Source organism: Rhodnius prolixus, unplaced genomic scaffold, assembly GCF_049639745.1.
Source record: "Rhodnius prolixus isolate KJV_2025 unplaced genomic scaffold, Rpr scaffold_7, whole genome shotgun sequence".
Lineage (NCBI taxonomy): Eukaryota > Metazoa > Arthropoda > Insecta > Hemiptera > Reduviidae > Rhodnius > Rhodnius prolixus.
In genome coordinates, this window is record NW_027411582.1 from 389,514 (window position 1) to 411,717 (window position 22,204).

Here is a 22,204-nt window from a genome sequence, read left to right on the forward strand (position 1 = left end):
TCTACTCAGAGCAAGAGCACTGATAACTACTTTACCTTTTTGTCTTAATCGCTCCGGAAAAATAACCGCTCTATGAATAATTAGAAATTACGATTTTGTTCACAATTAATCGCAAGAATAAATATTTGCAGCAAATAATCGCAATAATCTTTCTCTCACTAGAAATATCTGTTTAAAGTGATTTTACTACTCAGCATTTTGGAAACATATGTAATGGTCGCCATCGTGGAAAAGCTGAGTGTCTGCGGCATGCTAAAAATGTCTCTCTATGTGGTAACTAAGGAGCCACATTATAAGAGCTTTCCCACTTTCTCAGCTGAGCTTTTCATTGAATTTGGACTAAATGAAAGTTATAGACTACATGCGTGCAATGAGTTGCCCAGTTTAGGGAAATTCGAAGAAGCTGAAGAAATTTTTAGACATTTTTTCCGACTCAAGGAACCTATAAATCGTGAATACTCTGTGTTTCTACTACTCAATCTATTAAAGATGTACCATTGAAGATCTACTGTTCAAAATAGTGCAGCAAGAGTGAAAATCAAGTGTGTGAGAGGAGTGATGGGCATCTAAAGAGTGCATCTGATGCACTGGTGAGAGTGCACTCTGCGGCCCACGTGACCTGCGGCCTGCACAACCATAAAACTGTTATGTCACGGCTGTAATTTACAATGTTGCGTAACTCTGTGACGCTGCATAGCTATCAGTTTTACTGGCCAACCAACTGATTTAACTGTCTACCAATCGCAAATCTTTAAGATCGTCCTTTTTCAAACTTCGTCACTTTAAGAAATGGCCGTTTTTTCACGGCCCCACTTATTTTATGCTTTTAATAATTTCCCTTTTTTCAGAGATTTAAGGATCTAAAATGCTGATCTCCTTAAACTACAACTAGCAGACAAACTGTGGTAAGCTCCCTTACCTTCAAAAGAACTTAACTTCCAGAGGGTATATTCAAATCTCGTTTGTACCAATATTGTATTTAAGAGATAAGTCCGTGGGCCATAACTTGAGACTTTCCCGTGAGGAGTGGGAGGGTGGAAGCTAGTCTCTCTTTGAATGAATATCAAAGCACCATAAGTTCCACATAGCTCAAGTGCGGCGCTTCTTTGGCGCAGCCAACTCACCCACAGTTTCACTCGATTTTTCTTCACGGCTCCCATGATTTTCTTTAAAGTTCCTATCCCCTATTTCTTATCAAAATGCCAATAACTATGATTTCTTCCCTGGGAAATTGTTTTAATTTGCCTGAATCATACAAAGGCTATCTGTCAATGCCATGGTAAATAAAATCATATGTATTTAACTTTTACAGAATTGCATTCGTGTTTCTTCCTTTGTATTAAAGGAAACTTCGCTTTTATTAGTTTATATCTACTTTGATGGCAACTTATCGCAGCGTGAGCAACCTGATCGCAATCTTGAGGTTAAAGCTGAGATAAAAGGAAGAATAGCTTTAGAAGAACAGCAGACGGAAAGTGTAAAGAAAAGGGGAAAACTATAAAGTCAACCGCCAACTTTAGGCTGGCTGTGTAAAGTTGGCCAGAGCATTAAAACAGACAGGATTTATATCAACTGCTGCGATTCAGTGTCGCGCTTTCCACTACCCAGGACCACATTTATAACTGAACATGCTGGAAAATTCCCCTAACTATGTTCCGGTATTAAATTAAAATAGATTTTGAAATTATCTATGATGAATATACTGACAGAATAACAGGACTACAGGCGAATAGAAGGATGTTGAACAGGCCTGCAACACTCTACTATCGGTGCCAAGGCGAACCGACCCCACCTTAATTACAAACATCCAAATTAATTTCATTTTAATTTGTTCAATCAGCTGATTGTTTAGTCCCTAATAATAAGCGAGAAAAGGACAGAAGACGCACAACTAGCGTTAAAAACCAACGTCTAATTTATATGGACCAGAAATGAAAAGCACTTTAGAAGTTTGTCTTGTTTCTCCACATTATTAATCAAGGAAGTGCCTTTTTATAACATTTTTTAAAAATTGCCAGCTGTTTAAAGAGGCTTAAAACTAGAAAATAAGAGGGGTTTGGATATAAACATGGCCAACAGTTACAGTCAGCTAAGAGTAAAAACGCTGTGTTTTAATCCCAAAAAAATTTAAATAATCCTCAAAAAAAACAGTTAAATGTAAAATTTGGCATTAATTTTTTATTAATAACCCTGTGCTAACAGAATTTAAATATAATTGTTTAAGGTAGTTTTGGTAACTTAACAAGATAACATTATCTGCAATAATAGCCATGTATAAATACTTTCAAAATCTGATATCTACGTTGTAGATGTAAGAAATATACCAATCAAACCGCCCTGTTTAAGGGTAAGGGACTCGTTGGCATATTTGGCGCCAGTTTCGGACAACAGCTGACAGTTTCTGTCAGCCACTTCCTGCGAGAGCTTGTATCATGGCTGCCTCATCTAAAATAACAGCAAATAGGTGCAAATTAATTTTTTTAGCATTTAAAATTTCAGTTTAACTTTAAAGATGGTTCTCTTAAGTGTACTTGGTCAATGGTCTTTTGGATCACAGTCTGAGACTAAGTTGACTGCCACTTTCGGATATGCCGCCTTATCGAGACTCTTACAAATTTACGGCTTTCTTTCTGGCGTCTTGCTGTTGGGCGAGATGGAGGTTGCTTGCTGGATGGCGGTGCAACCGAGACTCCTTTCCCCCCAGTTGCGTAACCTGCTGCCAAATAACAATCAGTTCGACAGATGAAGTACACTTCCACAAAGTATCTGAAGTAACCGATGACGTCAGCACGACCTCCATCTCCACACTCACAGAAAGATAACGGTCATAGATTAAAATGATAAATCGTCTAATGAATACTAAATAGAAATTCTATTATAGAAGAATTCTTATTCTACGTTTAACCATTACGATGAACGAAGAAGGCAAATTATTGAAGACTTCATCTGTGTTAACGTTGCATCAAACTTTGATTTCAATCGAATAAATAACCTTTCAAATTTTAAAAACTAATATCTTGGCAAACTGGCACTTAACTCTCTTTCCTTCTGCATTCAGGGTAGCTTCTCAAGCGTTCCGACAGACTGTCCCATTTAACCGACTTCCCATTTTTCTAAGGTAGATCTGTGTCCTCTGTGAAAGAAAATAATGTTCCTTAATGTATAAATAAGATGTTACAAAAACGAAAAACTGCTTGCAACTGCTCAACCTAAGTTGCTCGTAACACTGGATGGAATATTCGGCAAATGTATGCCAAATATGCCGGAAGTGAGATAGTACTGGCTGTTATTATTTTCAGCTCTTCGAGGGATTGAAATGGTAAAGCCAATATTAATTTCACTAAAAACTGGTGAGGGTGAGTATGGTCATCTTACCCGGTTTTTTACATTTTTACCTGTATTGCAGATTCGAGGTTCTCTTAGACCAGGGATCGGCAACCTATTTTAAGTAGAGAGCCATTTCTCCTTTAATAATTTTAATAAATCTTACCAAGAGAATTTTCATTCGTTTCAATAAAATTTGGGCAGGCTGAAGAGCCACACAATTTGGATAAAAGAGCCGCATGCGGCTCGCGAGCCGCGGGTTGCCGACCCCTGTCTTAGACCGAAAAAGTCATTCAGAATATGATGAACGTGAACAAAACAATTCATTAGATGTACATTGAAGGGCCAAACGCTAACTAAGTGATCAAATTTTACAACCCATCTTAAAATATGAAATTTTCATTTTTGTTAATATGTAAATCGGTTCGCGCGTTTAGGCGCTACGTTGTTTTCAAAAAAGGTAACAATAACAAGAACAACAACAATTTCTGAAAAATGCCGTTTTTGCTCATTTTCGGCAACTTTTTTTCTCGAAATCTATTTCATCTATGTTGTTGCAAAAAAAAATTAGTTTTAAAGGAGGATTTTCCCTATATATTAAAGAAAATTTGGGAATTTTATCTTTTATAGAAAAAGGGGGAAAAATTATCAAAGTTGGGAATTTTTCAACGTTACGCTTTTTCGTGCAGTTTTTGATGATCAACCCTTATACAGTTTTAATAAAAGCTTCGCAAGAACATGTTCAAAACAAAACCATAAGCTAATTCAGTGTTATTAGGATATTGTAATAGATCGAAGTACAATACAATTAGGATGGTTAAAGACTGATTTTATTCTTTAATTGTAGAAAACAAATGGTGTGAGCGTTTACCAGATATTTTGTAAATATTCTCAGTTTCTCTTGTTTTCATTTGGTGTTTTCGCAGCAAACACTTTCTTAATATAACTCTAAGAAGGATCTGTGTGCATCAGGTTTGACTCCAGTTCTAGTAGTGGCTAAAGTACTAATCAAGCTTAGTTAGCACTGCCGGAATAGCGCTGCTGTCGGCCAAATAGTCGCAAGTTGGGAGGTGAGTTTCGCTGGCAATCAGAGCGGCAAGCCGATAATTTAGTCAGCTGAGGCCTCGTCACCTACTGCCGCTAGTTTCCAACCTGGAAAATAAATCAGAAGAAAGTGGTAAATACACAGCTTGTTTAGTAATGTGCTGGTAATTGATACTGTAGTAGCACTCTTAACTAGGGCTCTAACCGTGTAATTGCAGGGAGCATCGCTGGCCGTAGTACCACTTCCCTTGGTCCTCTCTTAACCGCAGAATATGCATCACGAAATCATTATGTACTCAGTGAGCCTTTGTATTCGTATAGGGAAACCAAAGTTATCACTTACCTTAAGGAAAATAGTCCCAAATAAGGGGATAAATAAAAACAGCTTTGTTTTTGGGGGGGAGGGTAGAAATAAATCGATTTTTTAATAAAAAAATAAAATCTTTGGCTTTCACTTAAAATGATTTTATACTTTAGATTTGTTCTCATAATCCTCAGAAGTAAGTCAAAAAAATGGCATTGCAACGATGGTTGCTTCAAAATATATTTACATACATACTTTGAGCAAGTTTATGAAGTGATTAGCTACATATATTATTTACCATTTCTTCTAATTCATCCCAGTGGTACAGCATTTCAGAATTGCACCATGTTTGCCATTTCCTTCATTTTCTGAAGGCACTTCTTTGCTCTTTGCTTAGCTCCGGTAGCTCTTCAGAGGATATTTCAATGTAGTGTTCCATTTCCTACTCCTCTAGGTTTCCTTTCACTAATGTCTGCACGCATAATTTTACCGAAATAAATAGCAAAAACCAGTAGTATCTAATAGTTCACATTCTCTTTCAAGTCCTTGCTAAACGGTTCTGTGGAGTTGCACCAATGAACTTTGATATAAAAGCTCTTAATAAAACAGAATCTGAGGTGAATTACTTCCACAAGATGAAACTCGATGAGATGAAAACCCCTCGCTGGGTAAAATGTTTCCAAGAAAATTACTGGACACTATCAAGGGTTAAGATTCGAGGAAATCTCAAAAAAAGGAAAAACAGTCAGTAGTTCCGGTATACGGATTACGCCAAAAACGATATTAACTATAGCTGCAGTAAGAAAACAAAATAGCCAATTCAAGCTCAGCAGCGCTACTTCGAGTTTTTCTTCAGAGCGATCATGCACGCTCCTTTCTCTTTCTTTATACTAGGTAAAAGGAAGGATTGCCAGTGTGTCAGATTTTCCATTTCCAGTTTTCGCAATAGAAATATCTGTTTTGAGATTCTCTGAGTCAAAAAGAAAATTTTCTTGAGAAATTTGTCCGGATGTGTGCCGCTGTTTGTGTGTAGAAAGGTGTGAAAAGAACTTGTTAACAAGGTGAATATCGTTGAAGATATTCAACGCCGGTAAAATAATAACGATAATATCATCTTTTCGCGATGAATTAAGTTCTATTGGAATCCCATCAAATTTAATCAAAATCGAAATCAATAAACTACATATGCCTTCTAAATGAAATATTTTTCCAGAATAACTTATTTTAGTGGGTTTCATGAGGTACAAAACTGCTTGCTAAGTCTCACTGCCCTAGCATTCGCTGGCAAGAATTGTACTCCATCTCCACCCGCCTATAATTAATAAAATGAAACGAATTTGGACAAATTTTGTCAATCTTGTAGTGTAGGGTTGGTGCAACCTGAAAGATGTCCGGCTTAGCAGAAAGATTAACTGCCAACCGGCGAATAGTTGTAAGAGACGAACAGTTACCGGGCAGTTCTGTTGCAATAATACAATTTAAGGAACATGTGGGAGGTGACGGACGACCTTCAGCAACCTCTTCGTTCGTACCTTTCACTCTTAGTAAACATCTCATGTTCCTGTCCAGATGACCTTTTACTCTTTCATTACCGAAATGCTCAACTCTTAATGCTCTGCACATCGCGTCATCAATCTTCAATGTACTTCTTTTTAAAGTTTTAGCATTCAAATTACTTGATCCTCATCTGGGATAAACTCTACCTATTTGTCAATTTTTAAACTAATAACTCGCTTACTTTTGTTTAAGTCAACTGAAAGTGCAACTTACTTGATTGTTGTTTTAGCATGTCCTTCTTCCTTGACAATAGCTCATTAAAGTTAACGCTTATCTATTAGTTCTATCGTCTTTATTTGAGTAACGTCACAGGAAAATGTAGGACTTATCTGGTAACTATAACCTATAACCCTCTCAAATAACAACCATCTTATTGCAATGTACAGTTTTATCACATGTGACTGCATTCAAGAATTGATAGCACACACTGACAGCATCCGAAAATAGGCTAACAAGAAACTCTTATTCTGGAAAATACTTCTCAGCTCTTCATCTCTCATGAAGAATTACTTCACTAAAGCTAACAAGCTGTATCACGTCCAGGTGTCAAACTTTCGATTATTTGAAACATTTTTCTGAAAATTACTTTTTTAAAATTAATTTCTGGAAAATACGACAGTTCGTATATCATTGGTGCTCATTCAACAGAGGGAGGAATACATCTCAAACAGGCACTTGCAACACCACCTATATGTGCAAAGCGTACACTTTCCATCACAGTTGACCCAGAGCCTCTTATACCCAGTCATTTAATAGACTAGTTCCCAGAGATTTCTTTTCATATTTAAACAAAGGCACACAGATTTACTAGTTTAAAGAAAAATAACTTTCTGTTATCAATTATCCACGCAAAAATTTATTCAAGTAGGAAGTTGTTGATCTACAAGTAAGCAAATTGTATGCCAAGTAATTGATCTACAAGTATGCTATTTGTATGTCAAGTTCATAAAAAATCGTGGAAGGCATTTTCTAAAAATCTCAGAATAGTGAACTCCAGATCTAAAATTTGGCCTGATTATAGTTCCTTTCTAACCTGAGAGAAGGTTAAAAAAGGAAAGCAATGCCTACTTTTACAGGTGGGCTTTACATCCATTTAACTTATTAGGTGTCGTGAACGGAGCAAACGTACCACACAATTTTCACATTAAACATATTCGCCTACCTCAGAGAAGGAAAAAATAAATTAGCTTTTCAAAGATTTATTTTCCAGATAAATTTACCTGGCAGTGGAAATAACAGTGAAGAGGAAGCAGAGCGGTGGTAAGTGGGAAATAAGTTGTTTTTCTACGGAAGTTCGGAAAATGAAAGTAAAGGAACTTTCCGTTAAATGTTTGCTGAGCTTGCCGGCATATGGCTGCCCTTGGAGCTCCGCGATTTAAACAATTGTGGGAAATCGAATTTTTTTTTTTAATCAATAATTATTAATTTTTTGATATGCTAATAGCTTGTTGGAATTAAGAATGTCTTTCAGTAGTTCGGTGGTCTATTTCTTTCTCTTGTTTTATTTTTTTAGTTGGTTGCTTCATGCTTACCGAGCTTTCGCTTACGTCCCACTAGGTTAAAGCTCATACGGAGACTCCAAGTAAACTCTAGAACGATGTGCTTCCATCATACTTAGAGCCAGCATCTCCACCCCCTCAAGACAACTCATTCTGCCACAAACATCTTTTAGCAAAATCGTTGAACTTCTGCTAGGCTCAAATACCTATTAGCAAAAAATAACGGGGACAACCTCTGGAAACTTATTTTTTATATTCTCGGTCATCGTAGAAAACGCAAGCAGAAGGACATGTTCTGAAGATACATATATCTAGTTCTCATATTTTCTCTCTGCCGTCTCAGCAAAAATAAATTTCACCAAATAGAGCCGTACTTAGTGAGGAAACCTATTATTTTATAAGGTGGCTCAAAGGATGTCCTTTTTCTTTTTTTAAAAATAAAATCCTACTTTGAGAAAACTTACGCTTGGTGAGCTATTCCAAACCTTTCAACAGGCTCGGTCAAGATTGCTCCGAGGTTGTATTAGTAGATTACTTCCTCACATCTTCATTCACTGACAACCACTGTTTATAAAGTAACTCCCTGTATATCTTACTGATTCCGGTTAGACATGGCGGTCAACCAGTTAATATCAGCTGAACCTCGGAAGAGAAAATGCGACATGACTGCATTTATTAGAATCCTGAAGGTTCTTTGTGCTGCTTCTAATTGTATCTCCAAGTGCAAATCCCTTACTCTAAGCATTCTTACAAAAGCAAAAATAGAGCTGTTTATTAGTCGCAACTTTCTTCTCTAATGTTTCTATTTCTTTCTCTTGGTTTGCCATCCAGATTTCGTCTGCCTCTATTGTAGCAGACGCATTTCAGCACCAGATGGTTGACGTCACCATAATCCTTTTCGCCCACATTTCGGTCTATTTTCTAGGGCAATCCTATAAATTAAGCTTTGTAACAGTAGTTTCCTGCTCTAGATTTCTGTGCAGAAAAGCCGTCCTCGTTTTCGCAAAGTACCATTGTCTTCATGAATTTTTTTCTCCAAAGAGGTAAGGAAGGAAGTTGAAACAACAAATAGTGCATACCTAAACCAAGCGATTAGCCAAACAATGTCATTTTTTTACGGAAGTTAGTCAATTTAATAATTTCCAGGTCAGTGGGACAGTTTCTTTGTGGGTTAGTTTGGATAGAAATGGCAGCTCTTATGTCAACAGTGTAATTATATTCTCCGAAGATACTGTTTGCATTCTTTTCTTTTGTATTTTACAGCTTCTTTCACTAAGTTAAGTTTCGCAATAAGGTTCGAAGTGAAATATTTAAGCGTAAATTGGCCTTTCTCGTTACGAAGAGTTCAGTAAGGTACTACCTGCTCCCACCGTAATTGGTCCCACCTACATAATTAGGCAATTTATAAATCAGTTTTTTCATTACCAGTGAGACATTAACTAATTAGAAAGTTCGGGATTAAGCCAGTAATTATCTTATGTGATGGTAAAAGTAACGAGGGTGTTTTACCAATTTCAGGAAATAGTTGGATAACGTGAATAGTAACTAACTAGAAACAGTCAATGACTTTCCAGCAGTAATGGAAGCTAACTTGCTGAGTTTGAGCCACTGGAGCAGCAAACTGGCGATCTTCCCTTTTAAAGAGTAGCTGCGTCCAGAGGTCTGATAAAGAACCACTTCTTGAGAAAATTAACGATTTACTTTATAATGAGGGCGGAGCTGAATGTAGCAATTAATATCGGCATGGTTAGACGTGTCTTTTGTTCTGCTTTTTAGAGTGCCCCATTCCAGCTCTGTTGGTCAACACTTGCAAACATAAAAGAAATATTTATTTACAAAAAAAAAAAAATTATTGTCTGAAAAACCAAAATATAGCTCTTTTAAGTACAAGAATTACTTTGAGTTCTTCACCTATAATTAGGGTTCAACTAGCCAAAACTGAAACTTAACAGCAATATGAGTGTATGAACTAATGTTTTTTTTTTTTAATTCTTTATTTATTTCTCGGAAACATAGTTATGAGATAAGAACCGCTGGCCAAAGGCGAATCTAGTGGCTGCCACTTCCCGAATAACGATCCACTGCCCATCACCTCGCATTCCACTTCTAACAAACTGAAACAGAAAATGCAAGGCAATAGATTCCAACAGTCAGACAGATGTCAAGAACATTTTCTATTAGTTAATTCTTCTAAAAAACAATCTATCCACATGTTGCATAAGTACGTTTTTTATCAACACTGGAAGCTAGCAGAAGCTATTCGTTCAGTACAAAGTAGGTATATAAAGTACCGCAACTTACTGGCCGTTTGGCATTTTCTCCAAACTTATAAACCTCTTTTTTTAGTGGAAACGGTTTTTCGTGATTTTTCTCCAGAGGCTGGGTATCAACTTTCTTTCCTCTCCAAGAGTCTGAAGCCCCTATTCTATTTTAATATTCTTAATTATTATTTCTTCTTTTTTCTTTAAATTTTTTATAAAATATATTCAAAAGCCTTAATAATGGAGTGGAGATGAAATATGAATCAGGCAATCTGGTTAACTGAAATATATCAAAAATATGGCATTTTGTAGAATTCTAAACACGCGGCCCATTTCGAAGAAATTCGTAAATGAGATGCTGGGGGATTGTGAAACACAAAGGAAGATCGTTCGGTAAAGTGAAGAAGGAACAGAAGGAAAAAAAATGAAGTTAACTATTTTTCTAGGAGAAACTGTCTAATTGCTGAAGAGAGCAAGTGGAGATGTTAGTGTATGAATGGAAGACTACAGCCAAGAGAGCCGTCATCTTTCCTAAAATGAAGGCGGTCCTAACAGCTTTGGAAGTGTAATGACTTAGATATAAGATTTTCAAGCACAGAATTGGATACGAGGTGTGGCTATTAAATAACGAGACTATGCTGCTACAAAAAAACTATGCATGCGCCAAATCTTAAAGGCCGACAGCTGTGCAGCGTAAAGCCTTCTCTTTCTATTGCAGCGTCTCACGTGTTTGTAGAAAAATCTGTCTGACCGGAACCGTCGTTTGTGTAAGAGGTGTTAGTTTCATTTTGCCGAAAACACGATACCACACAACGTAGTAGAGCAACGAATTGCCGTGAAATTTCGGTTTCAAAACTTGATAAAACCGCTACTGAAACCTATCTTTTATTAAAAGAAGTTTATGGCGATGAATGTTAATCACGTGCGCGAGTTTTTCATTGGTTCAAGCGTTTCCAAGATGGCCGAGAAGACGTCGGAGATGATGACCGCCCGGGTCGCCCTTCAACGTCCAAACGGATGAAAATATCGATGATAATTAATCAACATTACTACAGTGAGGTGCTTGCTCAACTCCGTGAAAGAGTAATAAAAAAAAAACTACTCCGATTTGTGGAAGAACGAGTCCATCAAGACATCCGGCGCCGGCTCACACTGCATTGTCTGTCAAGACGACGTTTCTAGCCAAGTACAACATCCCAATTTTAGGCCATCCGCCTGACCTAGGCCCCATGGGACTTTAGATCTGTTCCCCAAAGTCAAATCTGCATTAAAAGGGACACGATTCCAGTCCGTTGAAGCTGTGAAAGAAAAAGCGGCACGCGTCATGCAGGAGCTCAGACAGAAAAAGACTTTCAGCACTGTTTCGAACAATGGTAAATTCGCATGGAGCGTTGTAGTGATAGGGGAGGTGTGTATATTGAAGGTGATAATAACTAAATATGTATAAATTTAAAATAAAATGTTTTACAGCAATAGCCTCGTTATTTAATAGCCACACCGAGACCTTTAGCGAGCTACAAAATCTTAAGGTTAAGTAGGGTGCCGGAGCACAAAGGTGTAGAAGGTAATGGAGGAAGCCGACGGACTTGCTATTGGATACACCCTTTACGGCACTTCAAACAACAGAGCAAGCGAGGCAACTAGTGATTGACACGAACGCATACTCTCTACTAGGGAGGATGAGGCGCTCCAAGATTGGCCTCACAAGTTCCACTTACCTCTTAGAAAGAATGAAAGTCCAGCTGAGTTAAATTACTGAGTTGTTGGCTGGTACTAGCTACCGAACAGAGAGGAAGAAAGTCTCATCTAAATGGACACGATCTTGTTAGAATTTACCAAATAAATATTTTGATGCCTGACAAAGCTGTAGTTTTTATTTTCTCCCCAAAATCAAGATTTCTACCAGAGCTTTCTCTCAATAAATAAATAATCAAATTATCTCACCAGTGTTAACGTTGCTAATATCATATTTCTGGAGGTGTTTTGGCAATTCTTTCAACACTTTCCTAATATTACGGCAACAATATTTCTCTGCATCTGTCAACAATGTCACAAATAAAGTCACCATATTACCAAACTGATAAAAATTCAGTCAATTTTCTGCTAAATAATGAATAATACCTTTCAATATATAACCAGAATCCTTAATTGTTTTCTTTTGAGTTACCCAAATATTGAATGTGTAAATGAGAAGGGCAGCATAAAATGAATTTACTGTATTGATAACAGATTTCCTGGCGTTACATTCTCTAAAACATTTAAAAGAAACTTACAACGCAACTCAAATGTATTGTGGTACGCCGCTTATGTCTTCTAATAAAAGAAGAGTTTTAGCAAACTAGGGAGAAGACCCACTAGCAAGCACTAAATGTTAGACTTACCTATTTAGCTTGCCAGTGTTGAACACATTGAGCACAATATTGGTCAGATTTAGACTGAGCACAGCTAGCGGAAATGGCTGGGATTCTGAATTGGCCACCTTGTAAAGTTTAAGTCCTAGAGGTAACATTTGGTCGCAAGTTAAATAGAGGAACTGTAGCAGCCCGAATAGACCGACTCCTCTCAGATCTGTGGCAGGATCATTTCCCTGTAGCACATGAACACAGAGTAGGAGAGGTTCAATGATGGAACAAAACACAAAAAAAGATAAAGTAGTACCTGAAAGCCTATGAGTTGCCAGTGCGTGCCTCTCAGTGGACAATCCAACCGGGCCCCTGTCAGACAGCGGAAAATTGTCTGAAGTATTCGGCATTGCATTCCATCCGCCCAATCGAGACTGCCTGCAAACAATCACCTTCTAAGTCTAAAAATAAGTTTATCTTATAGGAAATTAACTGCTGAATTCGAAAATTAGGGTCGAAAGGGGCACTTTATAGCAAATGCAGTTTTATTGCGCAAGGTCGGGATAGTTCAAAATCATAACTTCCGAACGGACTGAGATAGAACAGCTAGGTCTTTAACTCCACTTGCTCTGAGGGGATGTTTATACATTTATATATTCTCTCTTTATACCACATCCTGTGTTTTAAACCCTTATTGAGTAGCTTCAAGGCCCTTCCTCAGAAGAATATTTGCGGAACTAGGTGCTGCAGTACCACACACCATATACGAGTATTTGGGATTCAAAGTAGGCCACGAACTAATAGTGTATCCACCGCGTGTTATTCGGTATACAATCAGCACTGGAAAGAGAGGAGTATTGGACGGCGCATTTATAGATGTAATCCAAGCATTTCACTTCATTTGGCTTCCTGTTTTACTGTCAAATTAAAAAATGTCTCCCCTTTGTCTACCATCTTATTCCGCGCTCTCACCTCTCAGACCGACAAGTCAGCACGACTCACCGATCTCTCCTTTTTCGGATGTTGGGGACTTGACCTCGTCTTCTACACAATGTACATACTCTGACGAGGAGTTGTCGCTTTTTTTTCTCTTAAATCATTCTCTTCTTTACTACCCCAACATTCCTTAGGTCAACACTTCGCTAAGACCGAATACCATACAGCTCTCTGTATATATAGTTTTTGAAATTATAATTTGTTTTGTCTAACTTACATTGCGTCAATGAATTGATAAAATCACTTTCAGCCGACAATTCTTCTTGTAAATGTGGCGATTTCATCCAGCGAAACAGTTCACAGAACTTTCTTTTCTCTGGCAATGTTTTACCGGCAGTCTGAAATATAAAACAGAATAGTTAACTGTATGATTTTTTTTTTTAACTTAAATTCTTAGGTCTTCTTTTTTAACATTAAATGATCTTACCTTAGTAAAATCAAACGTTTTAAAGTAAAGTACGGCTTCATCTATTGAAACAACTGGCGAAACTACCTCGTTATTAAGTTGCACACTACTCGTCAACACAGTAGGCACTTTTGACCATTCCTCTACAGAATCTACCCTGGAAGAAAACTACATTCACTTATTCAAAAGATAAATCTTAAGTCTACCATTTAAATAAGAAGAACATACCTTGAAAGCATCTTAGTTCCAAACTTTTGTTCTTGAAAATCTTAAGCATGTCATCACAATAATTGATTACATCAGTTCTAATAGACGGGCTTCCCACAGATTTCATTACAGTCAACTTAACATTTTATGAATATGAAATGTTCAATGTAACAGTATTATTTGTCTACATTAGGAAATACTATGACATAATGCAACACTGTGGGTTTATAAAATTACATTGTAGGAATGCGAATTTTATAAAAAGAGAATTCTATTACACTTTACAGGACGGCATATACTCTACTATCTTGTGCACTTCACTCGTGAACTCTACTGAAGTGACAATTAGCAGCGGAGCTCTGTGGTGGCCATCTTTGCGACGTTGTTAAATCTGCTGTTGGAGCGCCACATTACGATGACTTCATTTCTCATCACACTCCGATAGATGGTGTTCTGTGCCTTGTGTTTTCTATTAAAAATTCAACTACAATACTTTCAAGGCCCCTTTCGCTAGAAAAGTTTGTATGGGAAAATTCGTTTAAGAGCAGTTTGGCGGGTTTATTTACTTTAAATAAAAAGTTGCAAAACTTCTGATTTAAAGAAAATGCTTTGACCAAAAGTAGCACTCTACTAAATGGATTTTTTAATTTTTTAAAAAAAGATTTCATAGAAATTGGTGCCGCGGATTTTCTTACAACTGCACACATCAGGCACAACCAGAACTAAAAATTTTATTTGTATAATTTCAATGACGATTTTCTCCGTCGTGTATCTTCTGATATTGAGAGTATCAAGATGTACACAAAGTAAATAGATTTTCAAATGTTCTGAGTTTTAAATAATTGAGTTTCAGAAAGTTATTAGAAATCTGGTTTTATTTAGATAACCAATTTTCATACTTTCCTCAAAATACCGAAAATTAATTTGAAAGAGGGAAGGGATTACCTCAGGGGTTAGCGTATACTGGGTTGTAAGGAGGAGATACCGAGTTTGAATCTAGCTGCTAGCCCTTAGATTTTCTCTCCCTAGGAGCTTCTTACAGCTGAATATCCAATCATAGACAGAATTGACAGTAACGAGAAAACATTCTCCGGAGACCGGTAGAGCTCTGGAAAAAGCGCCAATAAGCTCAGATATTGATATGCCAAAAAAAAAAAAAAAAAAATGTATCTATATTGATATGTGATTCTTAGCAATCCATTACTATTTTCGAAAAATTGGATGGAATTTTATGAAATTCATAAACACATGTTTATGAAGTACATACAACATTGGTTATGGAACATATATAAACCTGTTGGAATGTATTTTAGATAAGCGTTTTATTCATTGGAGCAGATATCTCCTGGAGAAATTAATCTGATTTAAATTTCTGAGTATTAAATCAAAATATTGGCTTTCTTGTTAGTTTTGTAATTTGTAACCACTGTTAAATTATTTAGGCACAAATTTAGAAACTTACGTTATGAATTTAATAAAGATTTCATAATTTATACCTATACGTAAATGTTAAAAAAATAAATATATGTATATTTAGTGCATTAATTGTTTCGTTGAAGGGGATTTTTGAATTGCTTATATCTGTATGTATTTGTAAAATTTTTTTTTTTAAAGCAGTAATAGTGCATTATTAGAAAAATAATGGAATAAAAATGTTTTTTGATTTAACCACTTATTTGAAAAAACATTAAGCCATGTATTTTCAAATGCATGGCCATAAAAGAATATTAATTATTGAAAACCTAACCTAACACATCACTATGAGTGGAATTAATTAAAGGTGTAATCTAATAAAAAAAGTTAAAAAAATAATAAAATAGCTAAATGATTTTAATGATAGCAGAATTAGTCCCATTTTTACATTTTTTTAAAAGATTTTCGGATTCAATATTTAGCTACATAAAACTACTGTATTAATATATGAGTTACTATTACTATTACTCGTTCTGATTACTTGTATATGTTAAAAGAGGGAAGACTGATAGCAAACCACTGAATGAAAACAAAAAATGCGATTGATCTTGGTACAAGGGGGTGAGAGATTTAAGGATAATAAGGTTTCACATTATTTTCCAGAAAAGTTAGCGGTTAGAAACAGTTAACAATTATTAGAAGAAACATTACATTTTTTCTCCGTTCTCCAAGGGAAATGGGTAGGAGTTGTGTGGCTAAAATGACAGTGTTTATACTCTTAGTATAAGGAATGTATGCACCAGACATAGCAAACATTAGGTTAATAGTTTATAGAGCATACTAATACACATTTACATTCATTTGACAGAAACACATTATTAAATAAAAAACAATAAATGGGCGGTTCAAGTTTGTTGAGGTGTGCAAAGGCATAGCTTTTTTATCTATCGCAAGACAAACACTCGACAAAGCCACGTTAGATTGGTTAAGTCAGAACAGAGAATTGAAAAAAGTAGCTATATGTCTCTGCTTTTATATTTATATTTCAATAATAAACATCCGTAAGGCGTAGTCTGTGGTAGAATTAATAGCAATAATATGCGATCTATGAGGTTAGATGATTCGCTGGATCAGCAGCTCAATGCCGACCTCGACAAAGAAACTCCTTGGGATTTTACCAAAGCAAGTCCCTCTCCTCCAAACCGGAGACCGTAAACAGAAAACTGTTGGTCCCATATTGCTCCCTAATTTTGGGGGGGGATCCGTTTTTCTGGAATGCTTTTCTATCCATATCTTATTATATATAAATCTACATGTATATACTATAGTATATATATAGTAGTTATATATTGTGTGTTTATTGAAAATATAAATACAGTGATAAAATAATTATATAAATATTCCCACTTCATTTATATACCACATATGTAGAGGCTTGACTCCTCACCAAAGTAGGGGCTGACAATTCTTTAGTACGTTCAACCTCATTATCCAAAAGGCACGTCTATAAAATTTCGCATATGTTTATTATTTATGAATTACTTTGGACATTAAGCAAAACTTTGTGGCATACGTGAAATAAAACCAGCATTCTCTCTTTGCAGCGGTGATGGATGTCAAGCCCGGTAAAACAAGTAAAAAGTGACTTTGGTGCAGGTTGGTTTGGACAGCCGCGTGCTCTGAATTGAACATGTAGTACATATTAATATCCAAATTATTTGTATTAGAAATATAAATTAATTCGTGGCAGTTAGATTCCATAAAAAATCAAATAAACAAAAAATCATTGGTAAAACTGACTGGGTAATAGAATCATGTGATTACAATATGTGCTGCAGGAAGGTAACGCATGGCAACTAAAGTGCTTTCGTAATTAAAGTAGTAAGGGAACATTGCACATTGAAATAAATTTTTCCTAGCTGCACTAGCCGCAATACTAGATGAGCAAAACGGGATTTGGCTTGTCGGAATGGCTAAAATGAAGGAAATACCCAGTTCGGGATACTGCTGTCTGCCGATGTGCACCTGCGGACTGGAGAGGAGAGTGGCTGCGGAGCATAAACTGTACCACATCCTCGACAGTACCAAGTACTACTTAGGTACGGCTGTCACTTTGTTAATTAAGGCTAACCACCAATACTGATCCATCTTCTTGCCAACAGGTTCGGTGGTAAACAATGTCTACGGAGTATCGGTCGACCAGCCGCTAGATGCCTTCCTAGCAAAGAGGAAACTTCAACAACCCTTGGACCCAGAAGAGTGTCAGGCCTACATGCCCTTCACCTTTGACAAAGTCAGCCCGAGGTAAAACTGGCTGACTTCTGCATCTCATTTCATTTCAATTTCATTGAGAGCTGTAACCCTGTCTTGTCCTAACGTTTAACACTCTTAAACTCAAAGTTCTATTTTACTGTATATCTTAGTATATCTTTTAGTTAAATTAATGAGCATGAAAAATACCTTTTTTTTAAGAGGAAATAGTTTAGTGGTTTTGTCGTAATTTCATTAATTTAACTGTTGCCCATAATATTTCCTTGTAAAGTTTCTTTTTTTAAACAAATCATGATTTAAAATTATTTAACGAATTTTGTTAATTAAGTACATTTAATATTTAAAACATACCTATTTAAAAATTTTATGAATATGTACTAAAAAATCCCAAAATCTGTCTAAAGTATTGCGTAAATAATTTTTTTTTGTTTGTCTCCACATTGGTGTGCGAGTGAAGTATAAAGAGAATAAAAAGATTGAAGTATAGAAAGAATAAAATTTGGAAATTCTTTTTGGAGTTGTGCGCTAACAGCGTCATTTATTGGATGACCATTTATTGCCAAATAGTAGCTCGGATAGTGCGAATACAGAATACTTGTTACAGTGAAATATTCTTAGAGAATGATATCAGAATAAGGGATAGTGCTGCGAGAAGCGCTCAGCCCAGTACGCTAACAAGTATGCTACCGCTGAAGCCAGTTCCGGTTAAGAAGAAGGAATCTGAATGGGGGAGCTATCAAGACATGTCGTGCGATTACTCCACCAATCCGCAGAGTCCAGGGACATACCGCAGTATGATGACCAGGTAAACAGTTTTTAAGTACATAAAAAAAAAGCTAGCCGTTGGCTAGAAAAAGTCTGAAGTGTTGAAGATTCTGGAGCAGGAAATACACGAATATCTTTTGTGAATGGCATTAATCCAGTTGCTAGCGAATCTGCACTGATGGTAATTATGATTTCTTGTTTCAGGTTCAGAGATGCCATGATAATCGCCAAAATCCCCACCTTCAGAACTGAAGCTCTCATTGATTAAATAAAGTTAATAACATCCAACAAAGTTTTACTTTTGCAATATTGTTTCGACCAAACCTGAGGGAATTACCTACAAATTTCAATTTATGGGCATAAACTTTTTCTTTTTTAATTCAAGAAAAATCATTAAATTTGAGTTACGACCATCTGGTTTTCACGTAGCCATGTGCCACATAACAATCAAGTAACTGGACTTTTTTGTTTTAAAGTAATGGCGCTTTAAATGTAACTTAGCTGCTTCCTGGGCAACTTTTCAAACGGGTGCAATTTCTTTTCTACACCCGGGAAGCGGAAGTTTTTTATTATTATTAAAGTCTTTATTTATAAATGTTACATGCTTAATAAAGAAAAATACAATTCAAAATAAAACAATCAAAAGACATTACCATGGTCATAGACCGTCGGTGGAGTCGAAAAAAAAAAAAAAAAAAATTCCATTGAAATGAAGAAAATATGCTTCAAGATAACTAAATAAACTATAAACAATATTAATCCAAATGAGCAGCAGAAATATAAAATAAAAGTATTAATGTTAGCTAATCAAGTAAAAATATTACTGTATAATTCTAAATCGTAATCAAATCATACAATAAATAAGAGTCTATGAGTAATTTAGAACATGCACATACGCAGCTTTGATGTAACTAACAGTTGGCATCGACTGTTCATGTATGCCAATGCTTCCTCTCCAGATAGTTGCAGCTGGCCAAAATATCCGAGCCTAATGTCGGATAATCTCGGGCAGCTTGCTATAAAGTGATACACACCGTCAGTTACAATATCATTGCACAATTGGCAAGTATCATTTTCAACTCTTTGGTAAGGAGCAGAGCTGCCTAACTTCAATATACCCGCTCGGGCCTTCATTAGCCAACGCGTGTGTTCCAGGGGCAGGTTACATCGCAAGTAATGATTGTTCCCAAGATCAAACTTAAGCGCTCTATATAAGGGATAAGAATCATGTTCAATAACTTTGTTCGCAATTTGCGCTTTGAAGTTTAAACTAATCCTATTTTGCAGCTGACCAAATATATCACTCCACCTATTGATATTACTTAAATTAATTTCCGAATTTAATTCACATTGATCCATTAGTTTCAAGATATCTTTAAACCAAAAGAGCTGCAAAGTAAACAGTTTTTAAGTACATAAAAAAAAAAGCTAGCCGTTGGCTAGAAAAAGTCTGAAGTGTTGAAGATTCTGGAGCAGGAAATACACGAATGGCGCTTTAAATGTAACTTAGCTGCTTCCTGGGCAACTTTTCAAACGGGTGCAATTTCTTTTCTACACCCGGGAAGCGGAAGTTTTACTTTCTCTTATCTCTTGTACGTAGCAGGAAATGCATTGTGAAGGTTTTCATTTCTGAGTTTCCGTTGGAGATATCTTTTTTGACGTCTTTCTTCCTAGTAGCAATAGATTGTTGCAGATTTTTCTATCGTAGATATTTCTAAGCGCATCAAGAATTTGCTAACCTATCCTAGCAAAAAGAGCAGTAATTGCTTATAGAAACCTTATTTGGAATCCGGCCTGAGAAAAAAGGCATAACATCACTCGACTTTTCTCTGCTAGTTTTTTGCGAGTGGACATGCATAATTGTCTAAAAGAAACAAGGTAACCAGAAATAATCTAATCTGAATAACCGAAAAAGAAAACATTGCACGAATGGTTAGCCGACGAGAATTAAATTTACGAATATAAAATAAATAAGAAGAAAAAATATTCTCGAACGATTTCTTTCCTGTACCCTTACATAACATATGTATCTGTCCATGTTTTTATTGAGATAAAGGGGATGTTGACAAGACAGCTTCTCTTCCTATCTAGTTAGCATTGCGTTGGAGTCGCGCGCTAACCTAGCACAGAAATAAATTCTTGCAGACTTTTGAAATTTGGTATTTAGTTTGGGTTCGAATATCGAATCCAATAAAGTTTTGGATGAAATCAGTAGAGTGGAAATTCTAAACAGGAGATTAGTACAATGGCCGTGCGATTTTACAGAAATGTTTGCGTTTCGCCCAGTAAAAGAGGGAGAAGTCTGGGGAATATGAAATAATAGGGAACTGTACGATTTACACGCCGAAACGGATGTTGTAAAAGTTGTCAAGACAGGGAGTCTGAATTGGGCAGGCCACTTAGCTAGAATGGAGGAACCTGAGATCTCAAGAAAAGTGTTAGAAGAGACTGTTCACCGAATTAGAAGGGCTGGGGAAGGCCAAGGCTGAGGTGGGTAGATGGAATGGGCGGCTGACGCAAAAACTTTAGGGAATTTCCAACTGGAAAGCAGCTGGTACAAGATAGAGCAGGATGGCGTATGCTCATTAGGGAGGCCAGGACTCGCCCGGTGTTAGTCCAGTTACATAAGAAATTTAGTGGTTTTGGCATGAATGTTTTCCCATTTAAAGAGTTATGAAAAGTTATTTATGGCAAGGTCAAGAACCACAATAAAGGCCACTAAAATAATGCAATGTTAAAAGAAAAGTGTGAAATAAGATTATGACATTTTCACCAGATGTGAACAGTTGAGAGGGAAAACTATGGGGGAAAGCGGGCACACTGACCGCGACCAATCAGGCGCTTCACTTTCTGTTTCGGTCATAGAGTGTGCAGGCCGTAAGCTGTTTGGAGGCAGGTCTCCGCTCAACCAACTAATTCTGTCCATCTTCAGTGGGACGAATCTCGGCAGGAATCCTGCCCTTGCCTCCACGATCAAGTGGGACGGATGGAAAAAGGATGTCTGCCTTTCCCACCCATAGAACAGCCATTTTCTGTTATTAAAAAAAAAAAATTGTCAAACAAAATCGATAACCAATTGATAAACAAAATTTATCGATATGATTGGTTAATTGTCTTTCATTATAAAAAATTTAAAATCTTCTAAAAACCCATTACAAAGTGGATGTAAACTAAAGATAAATAGAAAACTAACATACAAAGATTATGTCGAAGAAAAGAAAATGTAATTCTGACTTTGTGTGCAGAAAAGAGAACAGACCGCAAAAATAAAGCTATGAAATGATGGCGAATAATTGCTAAATAGAAATGGAAGATATGTCTGGTGAGTTCGCTTAACTATAATTACAGCGAGACCCATGTATAAGAAATTATATCTGCTGAATTAAGTCCTGATTTTGAGGCAATTTCGGCTGAAACAAGAGGAAACATGGAAGTTAAGAATAGAAAGAAGATCGGCATATCAGGTCAATACACTTCAAAGGGATCTCTTCCCAAACCTCTCATCCAGAAGTGAGTTTATATCACAAAATTTTACTTAAAGCATAACACTTCAGTTACCTTTACGATCAATTCTTAAAAGAATGAAAAGTTGATCTATTTAAATAGTTCATCACCTTGACAGATTTCGACTAAAGCCTAAACGCCGCATGTTTTGAATTGTCTGTGGCTTGCATGAATCTGTACGAAGGATGTCTCCATCTGCCCAAAAAAGGTTAGCGATATGTGACTGATCTTTCAGAGATACGGTCATTAACTGCAATATGGTTAGTCCAATTTTGAGCAATTCTCTGCATACGTCACTATATTCTTCTTGG

General features: G+C 36.4%; 2 protein-coding genes across 6 annotated transcripts; one reads left to right on the forward strand and one right to left on the reverse strand.

Moving 5' to 3' along the window:
* Positions 1 to 4,157: 4,157 nt before the first annotated feature.
* LOC141446617 (ELMO domain-containing protein 3-like) lies at positions 4,158 to 14,333 on the reverse strand. 4 transcript variants are annotated; one of them, XM_074113183.1, is made up of 8 exons: positions 13,962 to 14,333; positions 13,755 to 13,885; positions 13,545 to 13,665; positions 12,648 to 12,769; positions 12,371 to 12,576; positions 12,111 to 12,238; positions 11,934 to 12,026; positions 4,158 to 4,476 (listed from the first exon to the last, which is right to left on the reverse strand). In XM_074113183.1, exons 1-8 carry the CDS (start codon positions 14,065 to 14,067, stop codon positions 4,433 to 4,435), a joined length of 951 nt encoding a protein of 316 aa, XP_073969284.1. In that variant the 5' UTR covers positions 14,068 to 14,333; the 3' UTR covers positions 4,158 to 4,432. The 4 variants fall into 4 exon arrangements, with proteins under 4 accessions (XP_073969284.1, XP_073969286.1, XP_073969285.1 ...); XM_074113185.1 differs by having other exon boundaries at positions 4,289 to 4,476; positions 13,755 to 13,890; positions 13,962 to 14,332; XM_074113184.1 differs by lacking the exon at positions 4,158 to 4,476 and adding an exon at positions 9,686 to 9,842.
* A 2,561-nt stretch (positions 14,334 to 16,894) lies between these two features.
* Positions 16,895 to 20,434, forward strand: LOC141446535 (uncharacterized). Of its 2 annotated transcripts, none has more exons than XM_074113085.1 (4): positions 16,895 to 17,009; positions 17,516 to 17,657; positions 18,229 to 18,429; positions 18,594 to 20,434. In XM_074113085.1, the coding sequence occupies exons 1-4, from the start codon at positions 16,967 to 16,969 to the stop codon at positions 18,655 to 18,657; spliced, it is 450 nt and encodes a 149-aa protein (XP_073969186.1). In that variant the 5' UTR covers positions 16,895 to 16,966; the 3' UTR covers positions 18,658 to 20,434. The 2 variants fall into 2 exon arrangements, with proteins under 2 accessions (XP_073969186.1, XP_073969185.1); XM_074113084.1 differs by lacking the exon at positions 16,895 to 17,009 and adding an exon at positions 17,070 to 17,452 and having other exon boundaries at positions 18,594 to 19,218.
* The last annotated feature ends 1,770 nt before the right edge of the window (positions 20,435 to 22,204 follow it).